Genomic DNA, 22062 nt, shown 5'->3' on the forward strand with positions numbered 1-22062 from the left:
CTGAAATTCTAATTCCATTGCCCTAACTCTCGCATCTGACTTCTGCGCATAGGCATCTTTCAGTGCTTCCCAGATTCTCTTAGCGGTTTCATGCACTTCATACGTAGGTATGAGTTCTTTGTGCATAGTGCTAAGAAGGACATTACGGGCTGAACGATTTTATTTTCGTCACTTATTATAGCGAGTCATCGCAACCCTATGTTCTTGTAAATTTTCATTTTCAGCCAAGATGAGTTCCTCTTGAACTACATCGAGTGTGTGAGATATGTCGTCCTCGTCCAGAAGGCATCGCACCACGCGGGACCAGTCTTCGTAGTTGTTGCCGTTGAAATATTGTCCTTTCAGCTATTCAGCAATTAACGCTTTGGTGGTCATCTCTACATTGCATGAGTATCACTATTTAGCTAAGATCTAAGGTATTGACACTAATCATCAGCATTTATACGTGTTATATAAATTTTCAAAGTATAAAAGTAGTAAACGCATCTTAATGAGATTTGAAAGTCCACATACCCAAATAGGTAGTGTAGAACAATCAAGTTCTCTAATTAAGATGAGTTTAATACTTTTATAAGAATAAATTTGTATAACGTACAACATTCCATTATATGGTTTCATGCATCATTTGGTGGAGGAGAATAAACTCCCACTCAGGTTATGCACAACCTTTATTTGTGTATAGGGAGTATCTAAGGACTAAGTTTTTTTTTTTTTTCCAATGAAAAATAATGGGGCTTAGATCTAAACACATCAAGCCGAATATTTTCATGCATATTAACATCATCATCAGAAAGGAAAAATTAAGTGCTTAGATAAAGAGAATACAATCTTCACCTGTGATCATGATTATTAGTGATGGATCTGATCATTATCGATAATAATCATTATTGATGATGGATCCTTTCATCAACATTGATCATCATAGTTGATGATCGTTTCGTTCACTAATGAGCTCTAGATCAATAGTGAAGAAGAAAATTTTATAAAAGAAACAACATTCATATGCATGTGTAATTGATCAAATCTAAAAAATCAAGTATAAAGTAGCAGCATGAAATAATGAGAAAAAAAAAATCGATTTAAAGTTCAGGTGGCCACACCATTCTAGCTTATATGGATCAGGACCATCTTTTAAAAAAATGGTGGTACACCTGATTCAAAACCGTTGGGCGTTTTAGGCCCGAGCCAGCACAGACCTGTAGCCTAGGTTAACGTAGTACCGTCCACACTAGGAACCAAATAGCCTAGGCTTTCGCTCAAGTTACATGACTCAACCGCTCATTTTAGAACAGCCGAGCCAGCAACACTGACAGGACTATATTCTACGGACCTAAGTCAGCCGCCCTCATCACCACAATGGTAGATGTTCATTGTACAGTGTGGCCCATTTTATAATTATTTTTGCCTGTTTTAACTAATATCCAAGCTCACCTGTTGGATAAACGGTTTGGATACTACTCATACCATGTGATCAGACCTACATATGTTGCTGACGTTAATATAGCTGGTGTGATTGAACAGTAGCCAATCCGTTTCTTCTTCATACGGCAGCTATATTTATGGCAGTGTATTTGAATACAACAACTAAATGGCTGGTTTTATTCACATCAGCCAATCCGCAGTAGCTATGCTTTTGTATCCTGTCGGTTTGATCATAGTCCATGCAATAATATATATGTTTCTTTTAAAGACTCAAAAAAAGGACACGTTAATGTGCTATGATCATGGTCCATAGGGCCCACATTCACAAGCACTTGTCAATGTGAATGCACTTCAATACACATATTAACATGAATGGGTCATCTTATTCAGTGGGTCACCAACATGATGTTGTGGGTCTAATTGGATGGTCAGATTGGATACAGTACATATCATGGTACATATCAAGTAACCCATGTGAATACAACTTCTATTTCTGTCAACGTAAATAAAACACATAACGTGTCTTAGTTGTGTACATCACTGATGTACACTAGCCAATCTGATTCCCAAGTGTGCAATCATTTATGGCATGCTGTACACCAGCCATTCACATTACGTGCACATGAGCCAACACATGTACATGTACATCAGCCATCACATGTGACACGTCAGCCAATACACATGACACGTGACACGTATATGTACAGAAGTCAACACACGTGCATGTACATCAACCATCACATGTGACACGTCAGCCAACACACGTGACACGTGACATGTATATGTATAGAAGCCAACACACGTGCATGTACATCAACCAATCATTCATGTATGGTGAGATACGTCATCGGCTATAATTTTAGTGGTATAGTTCAATACAACAACTATTGCTGTATTTTAAATTTTTTGAGATGCACACGCATGTGGTATGATGCATATCTGTGATGCATATTTGTGATGTACACGCATGTAGTATGACTGTGATGTACACGCATGTGGTATGATGCATAATGTGTATGGAAACTTAATCGGGCTTACAGGCAAATGGCATACGTGTATACATTTATGCCGATTATATTTAAAGCCAGGATACATGCATATACTACATGTATCCTCATGCGTGTATCCAAAATTTATTCCACCGTACACATACTGATCCAATACCATTCGAAAGTCAAAGATTCCAATCCAAAAAAAAAAGGTTGAGTCACTTACCTTTTTAGATGAATATAATCGGAGATCCGCCGTTAAATACGCTCTGATACCACTGATGGGAAGCGCGGAAGGTGAGCCCTCAAGATCTGACAGTCTACACGATATTTGAAACCTTTACAAAGCAGAAGAACGGTACTCCAACGGCCCGCCTATCTACTACTGGAGCAGATGGAACTATTCACACCTCTGATCCTACGGTATATAGTGGTCCCGGATTGCAATCTATGGATCAGATCGTCCCAAGGACAAGCTAAGATGGACAGACTCTCGTGCACAATGTTTCTCTCTCCGTATACTCTCAGTATTTTGTATATTTCTTTTTGTGAGAGAGAGCGCATGCCTTTTATAGGAAAGGAGGGGAGATTGGATGAGACCATATCATCCGGTCTTATCCCTATCTCCTATCATAAATCAAATTCAATTTGAATTTGAAATATAACAGAAAAGGAGAAAGGCCGGAAGACACCTAAACATGTGGGACCCACCCACTAGTGATTGCTCACCAGTGGGCCCCACCGGCCTACGTCCAAGTTAAATCCACTAGGATTTCAACTATCTCATTAGTTGTATGAGATTCTACCACCCTCCCATCACATTACTCACCTCAAATGAAGCATCGCATGAAAGATGTTTGATCTTTGAACTAAAGTGTTGGCAAGCATTGGCATCAATGATGAGGGGAGCAACTGAGGAGGGATTCAAGCACAAGAGAACTTTAAAAAAGTGACTCAAGAACGACGCAGCAATGAGGCTCAATTCAACAAGTGCCATGTATAATTTCATAATTTCTTTCTTTGTGTAGGATTGATGGTAAGAATTTGTAACTCAAACTCGATAGGTTCTTATGTAGGACTAAGACTCTTGTCTAGAGCCAAATTCACCGAATATTGGCGCGTATATGTTAGTTTCCGTGGGAGCCTCCTGTAGGAGTAAATGTAGGTCCTTGGACTAGGACCGAAGTTGTTGGTTAGCCGATAGAAAGCCAACTAAAGTTTCTTGTGGGAGTCTCCAGCGAGAGAATATACTAGATTCTTGTGTAGAATTGCCGTATTTATGTAGGACTATAAAGGTTGAAGATGAACCAGATTTAAAACCATTGATAGTAAACACCAGTACACTCATAGAGAGTTCGTTCGCCAGGAGTAGAGTAGGGAAACTGAACCATTGTACATGCTTATGTCTAAGATTGTCATTTGGATACTTTTCTAATTATGCTTATGTAATTGATTAATGAATTATATGTATACATACTTAGATAAATATTATAATTTGAATAGTTAGCACATCCCACACACATATACGCTATCGTTTATACACTAGTGATTGATTGACATATCTATTGCAGTCTATGTGATTGGACCATCTATTGGCTTGGAAGTCTTAGAGTTAATTGACTTAGTTTAAATAGACATATTAGTTTAAGTAAGCAATTATGTGTTAAAATGTATAAATTTTATTTAGTCATAATCATTTCTCATATATGACACATCTATTCATTTCTTAGCTCTGCGAAACTTACACATGCCACACAATTTCAAAATCTACCACATCCATCAAATGAGAACCATAATTTCAATTGTACATACAAAATATCAGCCCAATAAAAATATTGATTAGGATCACACTAATGGGAACAATGCATAATTATTCCCAAAACCATTCCATTCACATGGTGTGGCTCACTTGAGTGTTTAAACAAATTGATTTTTGTTTCTGCTCTGTCTTGGTGAGTTAGACCTAATCAACGATTTAATGGAAATACACTATATATGGCCCACACATGAGCCTATGGCTGCCCATCATGTTGTGAATCTAGCTGTTTTCGTTTATTTATTTATTTATTTATTATTATAACCTCAAGGCCTAACATCAAATATAAAATGTGAAGAGCTGAGTGGATTTTACACTTAAAACATGATGTGCCCTGCAGCCTTTTGGGTGTTTTCCACACCAACACCTAAAACGGGTGTTGTAAAAACTCCGGCCTCCTTTCACCTCTCTCCTTTCTACTGGCTCCACAGTGTGCCATACCCCTAGTTTATGTACAATCCAAGTAGTATTTGAGCATTTTCGACCTCATAGTTAGTTGGCTCCACATTTTAAAATTTTGAAATCCCACTGAATATTGAATGCAATTAAAAGGTCTGGGTTCGAGTACCCATGTGTGTGTGGGTGTGAGGGTGTGTGTAAAAAAAAAAAAAGAAAAAAAAAAAGAAGTCTGTTTTAAACTGTCCAATAAATGGGTTTTGTTTTTGAAAGCTTTAAACTTTTGGATATTAAGTGAGATCCATATTGGAGGCCGCGAATTGCATCCAGCGACTTGCTGCATCCAACATAAAACTCAGCAGATCAGCCACTAAGATCTTCTGATCTAAAAACTGGGGCACTTTCCATGCCCAGGTGGGCCACAATCCACAGAACAAATGGCTGACTTATAAACCATTTAGCCATGCGTTTGTTTTGAGCATTTTGGGCCAACCTGAGAAGTGAAACAGCCTGATTTTCCAGCAAGAAGATCAAAAGAATAATGGCCCAACTGATGGAATTAAAAAAAAAAAAAAATGCAAGCTCGAGGCATGTATTCGCACCTGTGCTTGTGACACACGCATGGGCTTACCAAACACCTGCGACAGCAGATCACGGTTAAAAGACTTCGGGACCCAGATGCACCCATTCAGTCCTGAGTTGAGTCAGGACTTGCCCGAGTCAGGGGCAACTCATGCATCAAACCGGATCAGGTCCCACTGAGTCTGAGTCAACTCAGACAAGTCCCATCAGACTAGCCCAAGTCTTAAAACCATGTAACAGAGATTTAAACACAACCTTTGATCAACAATCAGCCCTTCCAATCTAAAAATCACACCTTCCATTTCACCACAAAAATTACACATCTAAACATGCCTATATAAATGATACATCTAAACGATGCACCAAAAAAAAAGTGTACAGGCTTCTCTACAAACATCCAAAAGTTGAGATTCTGGACAAAATATTACAACACAAAAATATTATCACACCTTCCATTTCACCACAAAAATTACACATCTAAACGATACACCAAAAAAAAGAAGTGTACAGGTTTCTCTTCAAACATCCAAAAGTTGAGATTCTGAGCAAAATATTACAACACACACCCTGAATAATAATAATTCTATCTCATAGAGAAGTAAAATCAATAAAAAATGAATAAATATACCACACAAGTACAGACGGGCCACCCCCCACTGACAATCTTCGTGAAAAAAATGTCTCCCATTTCGCCTCCATTTGTGCTGGCGAACGGCCCGAACAAGAGATACAGAAATTCTTCACACAAGTGCATGGAATCGGGAATTCCCGGTGAATTTTCTGCATGAAGATACCCGTCTCATTCATTCCTCTGCATCCACCAGCACAAACTCCGCATACAAATTCTTCAAGGCGATCACGACCGTCAATATCAGAGGACCCATGATAGCCCCCTGTGTAGAAAACACACAAACACAAATGGCTTCTTTCAGCTTAGCAAACAATTACACAGCAACAAATTCATGTGTCAGCTGAAGGATACACAAAATTAAGAACGGATATGGTAGGGTCACCTTTCTGCAGTACAATCAAGACCGCCCATCTAGTGGTCCCAATCATTGATGGCCAATGTTTTGACGATGGTTTGCCATTACGGCTGTTAAGGGGCTGTAAAGGCCGTTACGTAAAGGTAACAGTGACAACCGTTACACTTTATGGGTCGTAGCCGTTAAGGAAAAAATGACCCATAACGGTTCATTAGAGGGCCAATACAGGTTTTTTGGATTTTTTTTCAAAAAAAAAAAGAAGAAGAGAGAAACCATAACAGCAGTTACAACCCATATCGTAAAAGTAACAGTGATGCCCATCACAGCCATTGTTACTGTTACGGAATACCTTGGTTTTGACCATCACAAAATCGGACACTCCTAACTCACATTTTTTTCCTTCACTGTTCAACGTTCATTGTTGGGCCATTAACTAGTTCCATTTTCTACAGTAGCTATGGAGGAAACTGATTAGATAGATGGATCGTCTGAAACATGGGTATCTTTATATATTTGCCATTCATGGTACAACCACTAGATGGAAGGTCTTGACTCGATACATTGACCCGCCATAAGCACTGGCGGAGAAATCAGAGCACAACAAGATCTAAATAGCATCCAATTGTTCATTTCAGAACCATTGTTCTAAAACTCAGTGACTTGACTCAAAACTCCGCTGAGCCAACTCGACTTGATGAGATTTTGGGCTGAGTCGCCAAAAAACTCACTATCGAGCAAGACTCAAGTCGAACACCCAACCTCCGAGGGAGTTAAACACATCAATACTGCTCGAGTCAACTCGATATTTAATAATTAAATTTTGTAGTATTTAGATCGGAGAAGCGCTCCAAGTGCTCTCAAAGCAATATATAGGCTACCTTGCAAAAAGCACACTGATTGGATGATCTAATCCATTTAATTTGGCCTTATTTTCTGTGGCCATCCTTTTTCCAAGCCATGGATGGAATGGCTACAATCGACTAACAAAATCAATTCTTTAGAGTCATAAGCAATCTATGATGGTCCCTAACAAATAGATGGATCATATTATTGATTGAACCTTTTTTTCTTTTTCTCTTTTTATTTATTTATTTACGGTTAGCTTGTTAGTACACACACTCCATGTTAGCCACCCCCACTAGGGATCGATACCAAGACCTCAAGTGTTGAAACGAGGCATCTCCACTCAGTCTGCCAGTTATTATTGATTGAACCTATTTTTTTGTCAATGATATTAACGATCCATCATCCATGTTTAAGGCCATTGATCAAAACAATGGCTAATATTTGTCAGATCAGTGTGATGTTTCCATGGTAGCCCATGTAAATATGCATTGGATCTAATGAACAGTGATCAATTGATTGAAGTGTCTAGGCAGCCCATTGGAGCTAGGAGCACTATAACTTATAGTGCGCTGAGATCAGTGCAGCATTTCTCTAATCTAAATACAATTTAATTTGATTATTAAATATTGAGACACTCTCCAGGTTAACCCAACCCTAAAAAGAACCATCTAAAGTCTAAAGAATGTTGAGAGAAAATCTCCTAACATCTACAACCACCAGTTTGAATTTGCAGGGTGAAAGGAGAAGTGTCGGAGGAGGAACCATTTAAGCCGTTTCTTACCCTAACAAAACCAGCTACACCTGATGGCTGAAAATTCACCCATGGAAGTGGACTGAAAGTTGCAGGTGTGGTGACATTAAAAAAAAAAAAGAGTCATTCCTCTACAAACAATGAATCACCTCTCAATGCATCAAGGGTGTGCTGACATGAAGCGAATTGCAATTACTGTTATAACAAGGTGAAAATGACCACATTTTTATTTCCATCCATAGTATCTGTATTGATGGTCTAAACTAGGGGGTACAGAGGGGTCAACCCAATGACAGGTCTAGATACTGCATGGGTCAATCTTGGTTATCAAATGGATCAGGTTTCAGCCTCTGAAAGTTCACCCGATCTGATCCACCTCATACCTGGCTTTTAAATGGGTCAAATCCAGACCACCCAAAAATAGTCCAAACTCATAAGCAACCCAGATGTTTAAAAAGAATGTCCCTTAAAATCTTTCAACTAAGGCAATTAAGGCAGCTGACTAAAATGTAAACACCTATCTAAAGAAAGCATGTAGATGGGTGTTTGACGAGGAGTCTTAAGTAGAAAACAAGAAATTAGATTAATGCAACTTAGACCCTACACATGGATAAATGGATTGGTTCTGGATTCTCTTAGCCAATAGCTGACCTCAACCTGACCTAAACCCAATTTATACAGACTTGAACCAGACTCAGACCAGAGTGTCCAGGGCTGGAATCTAGACCCAATTGTCAACTCGATCAGATGACTAAACCATGAAAACCTATCTACAGAAAATAGGTAACGGGCGCTTGACAAGGAGTCTTAAGTCAATTAGGAAACTAGAAAATAGACCCACACAACTCAGACCCCACCCATGGATAAATAGGTCAAGTCTGGATTCTTTTTAGCCTAGACACAACTCACACCAGACCCAAAACCAACTTGTTTGGAGTTGCACCAGACCCAAACCATGGTGTCCTGGGCTGAAATCTAGACCTCGTCAGTAACTCGGTCAGGTGACTAAAATGTAAAAACCTATCTAAGAAAATACATAGACAGGTGCTTGACAAGGAGTCCAAGTCAAGTAGGAAACTACAAATTTGACCAACACAATTTAAACCCTTCCCATGGATAAACCGGTCAGGGTTCTCTTAGCCTAGACCCAACCCAGACCTGACCTAAACCCAACTTATTTGGACTTGGACCATACCCAAGCCAGTCTCTGGGGGTGAAATCAAGATCTCATTGACTTGGTCAGATGACTAAAATGTAAAAACCTATCTATAGAAAATACATAGACAGGTGCTTGACAAGGAGTCTAGATCAAGTTTAGGAATAAGACCAACACAATTTAGACCCTACCCAAGAATAAACGGGACATGATTCTCTTAGCCTAGATGAAACCTAGACCCAACCTAAACCGAAATATATTTGAACTTGGAACAGACCCAAACTGGAGTGTCTGGGGCTGAAATCTAGAACCGATCGTTAACTTGGTCAGGTGACTAAAATGTAAAAACCTAAATAAAGGAAATACATGGATGGGTGCTTGACAAGGAGTCCAAGGAGGAAATTAGAAAATAGGCCAACACAACTTAGAACCTATACATATATAAATGGGTCAGATTTGGATTCTCTTAGCCTAGACCCAAACCAGAGCTGACCAAAACCCAGCTGACTTGGATTTAGACCAGACACAGATCAGAGTGACTGGGGCTAAAATCAAGCCCCCATCTTTAACATGGTCAGGTGACTAAATTGTAAAAACCTATCTAAAGAAATGCCTAGACAGTGGTTGACTGGGAGTGTAGATCAAGTAGGAAACTAGAAATGAGAACAGCGCAACTTAATCCCTATGCATGGATAAATGGTTCGGGTCTGGATGCTCTTAACCTAGACCCAACCCAGACCTGACCGAAACCAACTTATTTGGACTGGACCCCCAGACGCAAATCAGAGTGTCCGGGGTTGAAATCTAGGCCCAGTCATTCACTCCACCAACTGACTAAAATGAAAAATCTATCTAAAAATAAAAAATCTGTAGACAGGGGCAGGTCAAGGAGTCCAAGTCAAGTGGGAAATTACAAATTAGACCAACATCCAACACACCTTGACTCTACATATGGGTAAATGGGCTGGGTGTGGATTCTCTTAGCCTAGAGCCAACCTAGACCTGACCTAAACCCAACTTATTTTGAACTTCAACAAGACCCAAACCAGTGTCTGGGGCTGAAACCTAGACCTGATCATTAACTCAGTCAGCTGAGTAAAATGTAAAAACTTTCTAAAGAAAATACATAGACAGGTGCTTTGCAAAGAGTCCATCTCAAGTAGGAAATTAGAAATTAGACCAATACAACTTAGACCCTACCCATGGATAGATGGGTCAGGATTCTCGTAGCCTCGTGACCCAACCTATTTGGACTTGGACCAGACCCAAACCAGAGTGCCCGGGGCTGAAATCTAGACCCAATCATTAACTCAGTCAGCTGACTAAAATGTAAAAACCAATCCAGAGAGATTACATAGATGGGTGCTTGACAAGGAGTCTTTGCGGAGATGTGTTTTTCGTAAATAGTTACCCAGGCCTGGACACTACAACCCCGAATCAAGCACCCCACACTATGGCCATGGACGAAAGGTTGGGTCTGGATTCTCTTAGCCTAGCCATCAAGGCATTCAATAAATGGAAACAGTCGACATAATGGCCAGCCTTACGGCCATTACATTACTGCCCTGTAACGGTCAAAAAAAATTTTGAAAGGAAGGAAATGTATCGGCCCATTATGGACCCGTAACAGCTGTTACAAGTCCACTATGGGCCTTTTTTTCAGAACAGCGTTACAACTCCATATGGTGTAATGGGTCGCACCATAACCATTACGTTACAGCTGTTACATACCCATTTTTTAATACCATGCTTGGCCTAGGCCTAACAAAAACCCAACTTATTTGGACTTGTACCAAAACTAAACCACAGTTTCCGGGGTTGAAATCTAAACCCAATTCTTAACTCAGTCAGCTGACTAAAATGTAAAAACCTACCTAAAGAAAATATGCGTATAGATGCCTGACAAGGAATCTAAGTCAAGTAGGAAACTAGAAATTAGAAGGGGGGAAAAGAACTTAGACCCTACCCACGGATAAAAAAGGTCAGTTTTGGATTCTCTTAGCCTAGACCCAACCCACACCAGACATAAACCCAACTTTATTTGGACTTGGACCAGACCCAAACCAGAGTCACCCTGCTGAAATCTAGACCCGATGGTTAACTTTGTCAGCTGACTAAAATGTAAAAAGCTATCCAAAGAAAATAGGTAGCCAGGTGCTTCTTAGACCACTGCGACTGAGACCCTAACCATGGATAAATGAGTCGAGCCTGGACTCTCTTAGCTAAGGATCTAACCCAAACCCGACCAAAACCCAACCTATTTGGACTTTGACCAGACCCAAACCACTGTGTCAAGGGCTGAAATCTAGACCCGATTGTTAATTTGGTCAGCTTTGGAACTCCCCTCAACCCGACCCAACACAAGCCATTTGCACCCTAGTCTAAGCTCCAAATTGCAACAACATCACTTCAAGTTGGACTTAGAAAACTGCAATTCAAGGTTGCTTCCTCATTGTGGATACAACAAAAACATCAGTGACTGTTTGCAGTTCAAATGAGGTTGTGTTTGGATTCACGAGTTAACCGAATCCTGATAAAACAACCTGATAAGAAGAAATACCAAGTGTTCATGGAGCCATTTTAATCCAAGACCACAACTGAACTTCAATTTGGACTTACTTTCCAATTCGGGTTATTGCAATGCATATCAATTGAGCATCCAAACACACCCGAAAGTGATTCGAGCACATAAAAAAAATGAAGAAGAAGAAAATAAAAGAAAATGGGAGACGAAAATAACCTCCAATGCAGACGAGAACAAGGCCATCCCACCGATGATGCTGAGGCCCGTGAGATAACCTCTGTGGCCTGGTATCTCCTCCTGAATGACTGACGTCCCGTAATCCATCAGCATGAGATGAACAACCGACAGGATGGCGGCCCAAACATAATGCCCTTCCATCATCAACTGCACAGCTGCGGGGATCGATGACAACCACGTGGGCACCATTGGAAACAAGGGACTGATGAAAGCAAGGACAGTCGATGTGTACACGAAATGTATCCCGAAGAATCTGAACAGCAGCCATGTAAGGCATCCCTGGAAGATTGCAATCTTGGCTGTAGCCAGAAGGACACTGCTGATTGCATGATCGAGGACCTCAACCCACCGGATTCTTGTCGATTTTGAGATCGGGAGCATGCCCACCACCTGCTCTGTCACCCCGCCGGCCTCCGACGTGATGAGGTAGTACAACAACCAGAAGAAGACCATCAATTGTGAGACGAAGTTCAGGAGGCCTGCCGCACCAGAGATGATTGAGACACCGACAGAGAAGAGGAAGCTCGCACTCCCACCAATGACAGACTTCCCACTCGCAAGCACCCGCCTCGAGACGTCGATCCCTTGGACAGCATATCCCTTCGCCCGCTGGACCAAATCCTCTCTAGTGATCAGGAACTCCCGGAAGATTGCATCCAACTCCGTGTATATCAGCCCCCACTCCCGATTGCCAACACGGGTCTTCAGACTCTGGAGTTTTTCCATGTATGGGTGCGGCGAAGCCATCAGAGCCGTTGAAGGCTGGGCCGACGAGTCGACAGACGGTTTAAAGATGAATTGCTTGATCCCGTCCACAAATTCTGTCAGATTGTACTGCTTAGCCAGGCTATCGATCTGCTCCAATGCCGTCTCATAGAATTTTCCAGTGTATTGGTCTATCATCTCCGGCACGTCGTTGTCGTCCATCCACTGCTTGATGCCCATCCTCTCGGCGTAATTACTCTTCTGTACATGCTCTTTCAGAGAAATTACTGCGTCCTTCCCCTCAACCCCAATCTTGTAAGTGAAGAAGAAGCCGCCGAACAAGAACCCCACAATCATCCCCAGGATCAATCCTACGGCCACGATCGTCTTCAATTGCTTGAGGATCCTACTCGTCAGAAACCCACTGAATCTACTACGACGACGACGAGAGAGGCTGTTGAGGTGGAACGACCGGACGGCCGAGATGGTCGAATTCACATCACCGTAGGCAGATGCGAGCCCAAAACCAGAGAGGAGGATTGATCCAAGGCCGAACTTCTCGTAGGCCAGGACGAAGACCCAGAACGAGACGAGCCAGCGGACGAGACGGGTGAACCCGGGGCGGGCCCGCTTCGGGTCGGGTCCGGGCTTGTCGCCGCTGTTGCGGCGGAGTGCAAGGCGGAAGCAGGCAGAGCGGATGTCGGAGAAAGTAGCTGCAGACGATCGGAGGATCGCGTCGGGAACGGCAAACAGAGTCTCAGGGAGGCCGGATTTCAGGGGTTCGGACCAGAAGCTGACGAGGGCGGTCTGGATGCCACGGAGGGGGATAGAGCATAGAATGGCCCATTGGATCGGACGGAGGTATTCTTCCAAGAGCTTGAAAAGGCCGTAGAAGAGGAAAGCTGTGAAGAGGAGGCCGGCGTGAGCCATGGCGATGTAGAGGGCGAGGCGGGCGTGGGGTTCGACGGTGGGGATTTGGCTCGAGGAGTCTGGGGATGGGGTTTTGTCGGGGTCGGACGGTGGAGATGGAGTGGGGGCCGCGTCGGACGGAGTGGCAGGGGCGTCGGAGGGGCGTCGGATGGAGGCGGATCGGAACATGTCTCGCCAGGGGAGATTGGGGGGATTTTGATTTTTGTCGGGATTAGTTTTGGAATAAGTGACAAGCTCCATGTCTTTTTCCCTTACTCCAGTCGGACAGTAAGAGAAGGAGAGAGGAGAAGATTGGAATTATTTTCTCTGAAGAAGAAGAAGAATTGAAGGTTTTTATGTGGTTCGGGAAGGGTATAATGGGAAGGTTGGGTTCTGTTTGGAGTGAAATGACGAAACCGCGTCTCTTCTGCTTTTCAGAACTGGGAAATTGGGGGAAGTTCATGAGTTGATGAGAAATAGTTTGATACTCCAGCAGAAAGTGATGTATGATACACAGGCAGTTAGATATTGGTTACGTGGCTATAAATATTTCAAAATAAACTGTCCAAATTATGTGAACTTATTTAGATTTACGATGAACACGAATTTACACTTACTTCCTTGTCTGAAAATTAGATTAATGGACATTTATTGGACGGTTAGAGATGAAAATTCAACGGTCTTAATTCAAAAAACAAGTGTCCAAAGATCATTTATTAAGGCTTTTCAAAAAATCTTAATTTTATCCATTAAACTGAAAATGGCGTGTTCAACAACTTAAATAGTTTAATTTGGGCGAATTCACTCCATGTATCCATTTCCAAATGCCCGCGTATCAAGTGTCATACGCAGTGAAAGTAACAAATGACTGCTCTTATGAGTTACGTTTGGACAAGACAGGGAGCCCGCGTAACAAGGGGGGGCGTTTTGGGTGGATCCGGGTCGGTGGATCCCTAACTGTGGGGCTCACCTTGATCTATATGAATTAAATCCACACCGTCCATACATTTTTAAAGCTCATTTTAGGGCATGACGCAAAAAAAATAAGAAGATCCAAATCTTAGGTAGACTATACCACAAGAAACAGTCTTGATTAATCCCCACCATTAAAAACGTCATGGGGGCCACCAAAATGTTTATTTTCCATCCAACCTGTTAATAAGGTTACAAAGACCTGGATGAAGAGGCCACACAAATATCAGTTTTATCCAGAACCTTTGTGGCACGTGAGAAGTTTTTTAACTGTCAATTACCGCTGTTTCTTATACTATAGTCCACCTGAGTTTTGGATCCGTGTCATTTTTGAGATTATGAACTAAAATGATATTTCAAAACGGATGGACCGATTGGATATAAGGCACATGCATCATAGGCCCCACAGTTAAGGATCTCATCTACCTCAGTGTCTCCGTGGATCCATCTGTTTTTCAGCTTATTTCGAGAAACGGTCAAGAAAATGAAGCCAATGCAAGGTAGAATACACCGAACGCGGATTGCGTCCTACCCTGGCCGACTCCAGCTGGGAACGGACACGAGCTTTGAGTGGCCACCGTGATGTATGGATTTTATCCACACCGTCCATCCGTTTTCTGTATTATTTTATGAGATAGGACTAAAATTTAGGGAGATGGAAGGCTCAATAACCACATGAATGAGCTGTGATAATGATTCTCACCGTTGAAACTTCTCTAGGGAACACCGTGTTGTTTATTTGCCATCCAACCTATTCATAAAGTTACGTAGACATCGATGAAGAGAAAACAAAGATATCAGCTCCATTCAAAACTTCTGTGGCCCCCGTGAATTTTTCAACGGTGAGAGTTTAGTCCCTATTGTGTAGTTCACATATGTCTTGGTTCTCCTCAATTTTGGGATTATATCCTAAAATGACACGAAAAAATAGATGAACAGTGTAGATAAGACCCATACATCACGGTGGCCACTCAAAGCTAGGGTAGGACGCAATCCGCGTCCAAATAGGCCACACAAGGAAAACAGTGGGCATTGAACTTCCACGGTTAAAGGCTTCATGCATCCACCGTGTATATATATATATATATATATATATATATATATATATGTGTGTGTGTGTGTGTGTGTGTAACTTGTGTAGCCAATGAAAGGTTTTCAATGGTCATTAACCACTGTTTCTGTGTGGTCCACCCGAAATTTTTATCCGCTTCATTTTTTGGACCATAGCTTATAATAAGCTGGAAAAATAGATGAACGGTGTGAATATACAATTCATACATCTTGGTAGGGCCCACCATTATTTTAGAATGACATCCACTCCGTTGGTGAGGTGAGTCCCGACGGGATGAAGGGAAAGAAGCAAAATATCATCATGATCCAGTACTTTAGCATACTGAAGAAGGTTACGATGGTGGTTGGGCCTACTAATTTCTGTGAGCACTTGAGTTTTCAATCACTATCGGTTTGGGCGCTTGGTCGGGTGAATTGGCACGAAGGTGTTAATTAGTATGCATTGAAAAGAAAAAAAAAAAAAAGGTTATTTAGTAACAAAAAGAGTATTTACGTGCGAATCTTGCTATTTAATCAAATAAGGCCATATGTGTAAACAAAGGGCATGCATTCAAAATTTGTATATGATTATGACTCTAGGTTTGATTGAACTATCAGTGTCCCCGCCGGTAACACTATGCATTTAAATGATTTGTGAAAACATAGGGGTTAATCCTCTTCTTCTTCTTTTTACACCGTATTATAATAGATTTATGTCTACGAACTTACGGACTTATTCTTTTACCAGTACTTTATCTTAATATTTATCAAAAGAATAAAGACCAACTAATAAATAAAATAAATGTGGATACTACCAAATTTATTAATACTTAAATGTATGGCTCATTATAATTGACAATATTTCTAACAACCAAAGAAATAAATGAAATAATAAATACATGATTCATTTATCCGAACATACAATCAAGGCGAGTTGTCGGCAGGAAGTGATCGAATAGGTGTGATCGCCTAAATCGAAACTCAGACAATCATGATTCAATAACTTAAAGCAGCAGATATTTAATTTACTACAATTATGAGTTCAGCGGCCTCCTAACAAGCGGTGTAAAGCTTGTTTGGTTAACTTAAGTATTTCTAAAATTAAATTGTAACGCTCCAGATTTCTACTCCCAATATCATGGGTGCTACTTATGCTTTGCCGAAGTGAGATTCTACAATTTGTTTCACTTGGTGTTTGAACAGTTTATAGAATTAAAATAAGCTATGCAATGTACCTTGTAATAAACGTAAATTTTAACGCAAGTAAATCAGTTAATGAGTAAAATATGTTTATCCAAAGTACGAGATTATAACTGAGAAAAATTTATAGTTCCAAAAATACAAAATGTGTCAACTCTAAAATCTCATCGTTGGCCTAAGGCAACCTTTAATGGCTCGCCCAGTAATTGAAAATACGAGAGCTCCTTCCAGTTCGTCGGACTCCATGGTACCTGCATCTATGATAGGATTTTATTGGTGTTTTAAAACACCGTCCCAGAGTGAGAGTGTATTAACTGAGTGGTTCCATTAACATCAAGTTAAACGGGTTATCAATTCCACAAGCACAGTTAATGATAAAACAATTTAAACATCCAGTTCCTAAATACTCTTATTAATAGACGTGCATGCTGTTATGAGATGATGCATGTCCTCGCAATCCAACACTCCCTCATAGCGACTCTGTCGCCTCATTCGTAAATGTCAACACTCCCTCATCACGCGACCACAACTCCCAACTCGCTACAACTTATACTAATGTAATGCAGTAAGTGATCATGTTAGCCCAATATTTAGTTAAGTCCAGTCATCCAGACAGATTGGGGAAGCTGAAATACCTCCACTAAATCAATGGCCCTAACCCGATCATAAGGCTCAAAGCGACCGTAGCGGCCCCATACCTGTGATCATTGATCCATATTAGGGTTTACCACCCAAACGACAACTCCTCAATCAATGTGCAGACTAACACTGACCCGACTGATCATTTAGTACCCCAATGATACAGCCTGGACACACAGGGTTATGCCACCCATTAACGAGTAGAGGGCACCTACAAATGATTTAAGGGTCGTCACCCAAACGTAATTGTGGAGCGGTCGCGACATCATTTCAGTTTGATATACTAGGTTCTCAGTCTCTTTGATTGCTCATTAGTCACTACGAGAAGGCTCGTCACCCCAACATAGACCGACAACAAAGACACAGTGTCTCGTACCACCATGCTCGATTCCTGAGACTTGAAAATCGTATCACTAACGGTTATCAGCAGGCCTCTCCAGGGTACGGGGGTGCTCCAGATTCAAGCAGACTGATCATACATGGTGGACACACATGGTTGGTCAGCTAGTAAACTAGTTCAGTATACTCGGCGAATATCGGTGTAACCAGCATTGGGCACAAGTATCCTGTGTAGTTCGACTATTATCGGTTATCCGTGTTCAAGACGGATCAATCGGAGTACTTTTGAGTGGTCAACCCAAATAGGGTTGCCCTTATAAATTTATGGTTTACCGGCCAACCCGATTAACTAAATAGCTACAATCAATCAATATACTTAATAAATTAATTATCACAACTACATGTAATAGTACAAAATAGTAAATTAGGAAAATTCTACTTGATTTGGGCATTTTATCAAACATGTGGGCATACTACCCAAATCATCACGATTTATAGGTGATAAGGCAAAATTAGGTGCATATGTAAGAGAATAATACGAAGCATGAACATAAAATTTCAACAATTTCACCATATTCTAGCATGCAATCAGATGTTTATGATACATTACACAAAAATTGAAATTTATGAAAGACAATCAATCGAACGAGCACACACTGGTTAGCATGCGATCATCCATTCACTACATAAATCATTAATTGCGACATGCCGGGTTCGGGTTTGCTTCTGGTGCTGGGGTCTTGCAGGTTGGCTCACAGACGTCTTATACCAAGACGGTTGGCTTGTAAGAACTCATGCATTTGGCCCTCAAAGTCAATTTTCAAGAAGGGTTCGTTGATTACCTCTAATTATTGCCAAGGAGATTCCGGTAATGCGGCGTGGTGCAGCGATGTCGCTGACTAGTGGCGTCAGGAAGGATCCTCTAAACCAACTCCTCTCTCGCACCTTCTCCCTTCTCTTCTATTCTCCCTCTCCCCTTTCTTAAAATGAAAATTCGTATGGGTGTGAGGGAGGTGAGAAATAGGCCCTTTTATAGTGCCATGAGTTTTCCCAAATACCCGTAGGACTCCCTTTTCTCTTAAATTTTCCCTAGAGGAGCTGTGTTCTAACTTACAGGGCCTCAACTGACGCCCACAAGCTTATCCGCACCAGAGGGTAGGTGTCCCGCCATGGGATCCATCACAATTTAGCGACAATTTGACGCTTTGATAAACCGTGGGGACCCCACCTATGATAGACAGTCGTCGGTGATCGATTGGGGTCGCGACTATACGAATATGAGAAGAGAAATATCTTTAACTCATACATCGAGTTTGGTTGCGATCTAGAGGTCATAAAGCCACAATTTCACAAAAGAGCGGAATGTCTATTTCACTTAAGTTTCAGGCTTCAACCTAGGGTATTTGTGTATTTTAAACACTTGGCCTGTGACCTAAGTAACGTAGTTCTGAGCACTATCTTAGCTTGCCACCCACGATGGACGTCAAACCCGCTAAGACGAACGTCTTTCTATAGCCTCAGGTTTAGTGGTCCACTAATGAGTTGTTTAAAGCTTATTTAGATAATCGGGGTATTTCTGAAATGAATTAGGTAGGGAGATTTCTTGTGCGTAATGATTAGGGTCTGGATTAGCTAAGTCCATAGTGTGACCTATTCGTAATTAGCAAAAATAGTGATTCGGTCATAATTACGTATTCTAAATCGTTGGTTCTTAGGCTAAAATAATAATTTGGTTACTTTGTTTCATTAATTAAATTCTGATCTCTAGTTGTCTTGGCTTTGGGTAGATATTTATTTTAGTTATGGTCATCTTAATTAGTTCGTGATAGGTTGGCTAGATTTGGGCCCTATGTGAACAAATCACGAGGCTAAATTTGATGCTTAAGTAATTGGACAGATTTGTCGGCTTTCTACAGTTGATTAATCGAATTTGTGTGGTTCTTTACTGGTACCACCCACATATAGGTTTACTTTGAACGTCAAGGGTCAGTATGTAATAATGTAGGCTAGTCATATCAAAAAAATTTAAGGTTTTTTTTTTTGTTTTAAATAAAATCGAAAATAACGAAAATCCAGAACGTTACATAAACAAATAACAAAATTCATCTTGTGTGATTAGCTAGGCTTAGATTACTTAAATTTATGATATAAGTCATTTACAATGAGCGAAAATGGTGATTCGATCCTAATTGACCTTTATCATTGATTTTAGGCTAGAGTAACTAGGTCAACTTGGTTTAGATATATGGAATAATCAAGATATAATCTGTTAGTCACCTTACTTTTAAGTGGATCTTCATTTAGTTATGACCATTTTGATTAGTTAGTAATAATTCGGCTAGATTAGGGCCTTAGATAATCAGATCTCAATGCTAGCTCTAAAATTTAGGTGATCGTGCGTATTCGATGGGTTTTTAAGGGTGTCTAAGTGAATTTGTATAATTCTTTTAATGATAATATCCACTTCTTTTTATTAGAATAGTAAATTAAAAATCATCTAGTAATAGATTAAAATAATTCTAATAAGAAACTTTATAAGAACTTTTGAAATCCTAAGTGGCAAAAATTCTTGCTATTGTAGTTAACCAACTGAAAAGATTAGTTACAGAGTACCCCTGATAAAACATGCTTTTCATGGGACTCATATCTAACGGCAGGATATGTCCCAATCAAACCAACCACATCGCACCAAGTAATCTTCATCCCCATGTGGAAATAACAATTTTGTTATTAGTTGAATAGACAATGGGGTAATAATCATCGAGATCTCTATTTTATGCAATGAGACTCATTGGGAAGGATTTTTATCATTAGAACAGAAATAGAGGGATTTGTTGCATGAGAGGATGAATAATTATGACAATGTATACTTTTGCTGGGCCCCACCATATCAAAATGTCGAAATAGGTTCAGCCCATGAGATGATGAAGTGGACCACAAAATGAGTGCAATCTAAAGCCATCCTCATTCCATAGTGGATCTTGTGATTAAGATGGTCAGTTCAAGTTGCACTAATGGAGACAAAAACATTAATAGTCTTGATGGCTGAAATGGACCCCAAGAAATCAAAGGTCCTAAATGGGGTTTTCTATATGGTGATTTTTGAAGCTGTCCTCATCCAGGGGGCCTCTAGTTTTTTAATGGTTTGGATTGAAAAGGACGCAATCTAGACCATTAATTAGGTGGACCAACCATGGACAGAACATGACCTAGCAAAATCTGTGAGATATGAAAATCAGAACCACAGATCTAAGCCTAATTTACTCGATCCAATGGTTACCATCTTTAAATGTCGTAGATTTCTTAGTCATGGTCTATCCACATTGCGGCAAACCATATTGACGGTCTAGATTGTTGAAATATGCCCCGCAACTTCGAACAGTTGTAATCTCACCTACAAATTCCAACCGACGGTGCTAGATGTGGAGGTACCGAATCTGTTCTCCTTATAAATTGAATTATTTATAACTTCTATAAGTTTTTTTTTATTTAAGGAAAAATGAAACGAATTGGCCACTCCCCCTGCCACTAGCCCGTGGCTGGTGGTCGGTGCTCTGTGGGCCCCTCCTTGATGTACTTGTTTCATCCATGCTGTTCATCCATTTTTATAGATCATTTTAGGACTTGGTCCCAAAACTGAGAGATATATAAATCTCAGGTAGACCACACCACAGGAAACCAATAATGATTGGATATCCACCATTAAAATCCTCCTAAGGCCCACTGTACTTTTTATTTGACATCCAATCTGTTGATTAGGTCATAAAGGCCTAGATGAAGGTACAAAACAAATATCAGCTTGGTCCAAACTTTTATGGCCCCCAAAAAGTTTTTAATGGTTGACGTTCATTCAACACTGTTTCCTGTGATGTGGTCCACTTGAGATTGGGATATACTCATTTTTGGTCTCGTACCATGAAATGATCAGAAAAATAGATGAACGGCATGGATGAAACACATACACCATGGTAGGACCCACAGAGCACCGACCACCAGCCATTGGCTGGTGGCAGGGGGAGTGGCCAATCCGTTTCCAGGAAAAAAACGATAATTTATCGATTTTTATCGCGAGAAAATAAATACTGTATAAAATTTTCACAATATCGCAATAATAGCGCTGGATCAATTTTCCGCGATAATATTTACTCTTAACATCTCGGCGATATTACAGGTGCGCTTGACCAAGGGACGGTGCCTTGGTCACTCCACTAAAAAATCACTCTACTCAAGCTCATGCGAATAGGATACTCACACCAATCAAGATTAGAATCCTTATCGGCAATGTATGAAGATCCTAACCGTTCATCAATCAATAACCAAAATTCTCAGTCCCATAGCCGCAAGATCATCTGGTCCGATCATCACGCGGCCATGCGTTTAACAAGCATGGTAGCAAAACAGGATGGCAAGCATTCTTTTTCAAGATCAGGTTTGGACATGTGACAATGGATAGACATGTTTTCCATGTGTAACGTCGATAAATATCGGATCATGTTAGATTAACGGTCTGGATCTTACAAATGTGGGCCATGCTGTTACCTTT

General features: G+C 40.7%; 1 protein-coding gene and 1 long non-coding RNA gene across 2 annotated transcripts; both read right to left on the reverse strand.

Moving 5' to 3' along the window:
• Window positions 1–5629: 5629 nt before the first annotated feature.
• On the reverse strand, window positions 5630–13705 carry LOC131257921 (uncharacterized). Its single transcript, XM_058258869.1, has 2 exons — window positions 11685–13705; window positions 5630–6098 (listed from the first exon to the last, which is right to left on the reverse strand). Exons 1-2 carry the CDS (start codon window positions 13578–13580, stop codon window positions 6009–6011), a joined length of 1986 nt encoding a protein of 661 aa, XP_058114852.1. The 5' UTR covers window positions 13581–13705; the 3' UTR covers window positions 5630–6008.
• Window positions 6442–11678, reverse strand: LOC131257922 (uncharacterized). Its single transcript, XR_009177715.1, has 2 exons — window positions 7406–11678; window positions 6442–7251 (listed from the first exon to the last, which is right to left on the reverse strand). It is a non-coding gene; the product is annotated as an uncharacterized LOC131257922 (long non-coding RNA).
• Window positions 13706–22062: the final 8357 nt, after the last annotated feature.

Source organism: Magnolia sinica, chromosome 10, assembly GCF_029962835.1.
Source record: "Magnolia sinica isolate HGM2019 chromosome 10, MsV1, whole genome shotgun sequence".
Taxonomy (NCBI): domain Eukaryota; kingdom Viridiplantae; phylum Streptophyta; class Magnoliopsida; order Magnoliales; family Magnoliaceae; genus Magnolia; species Magnolia sinica.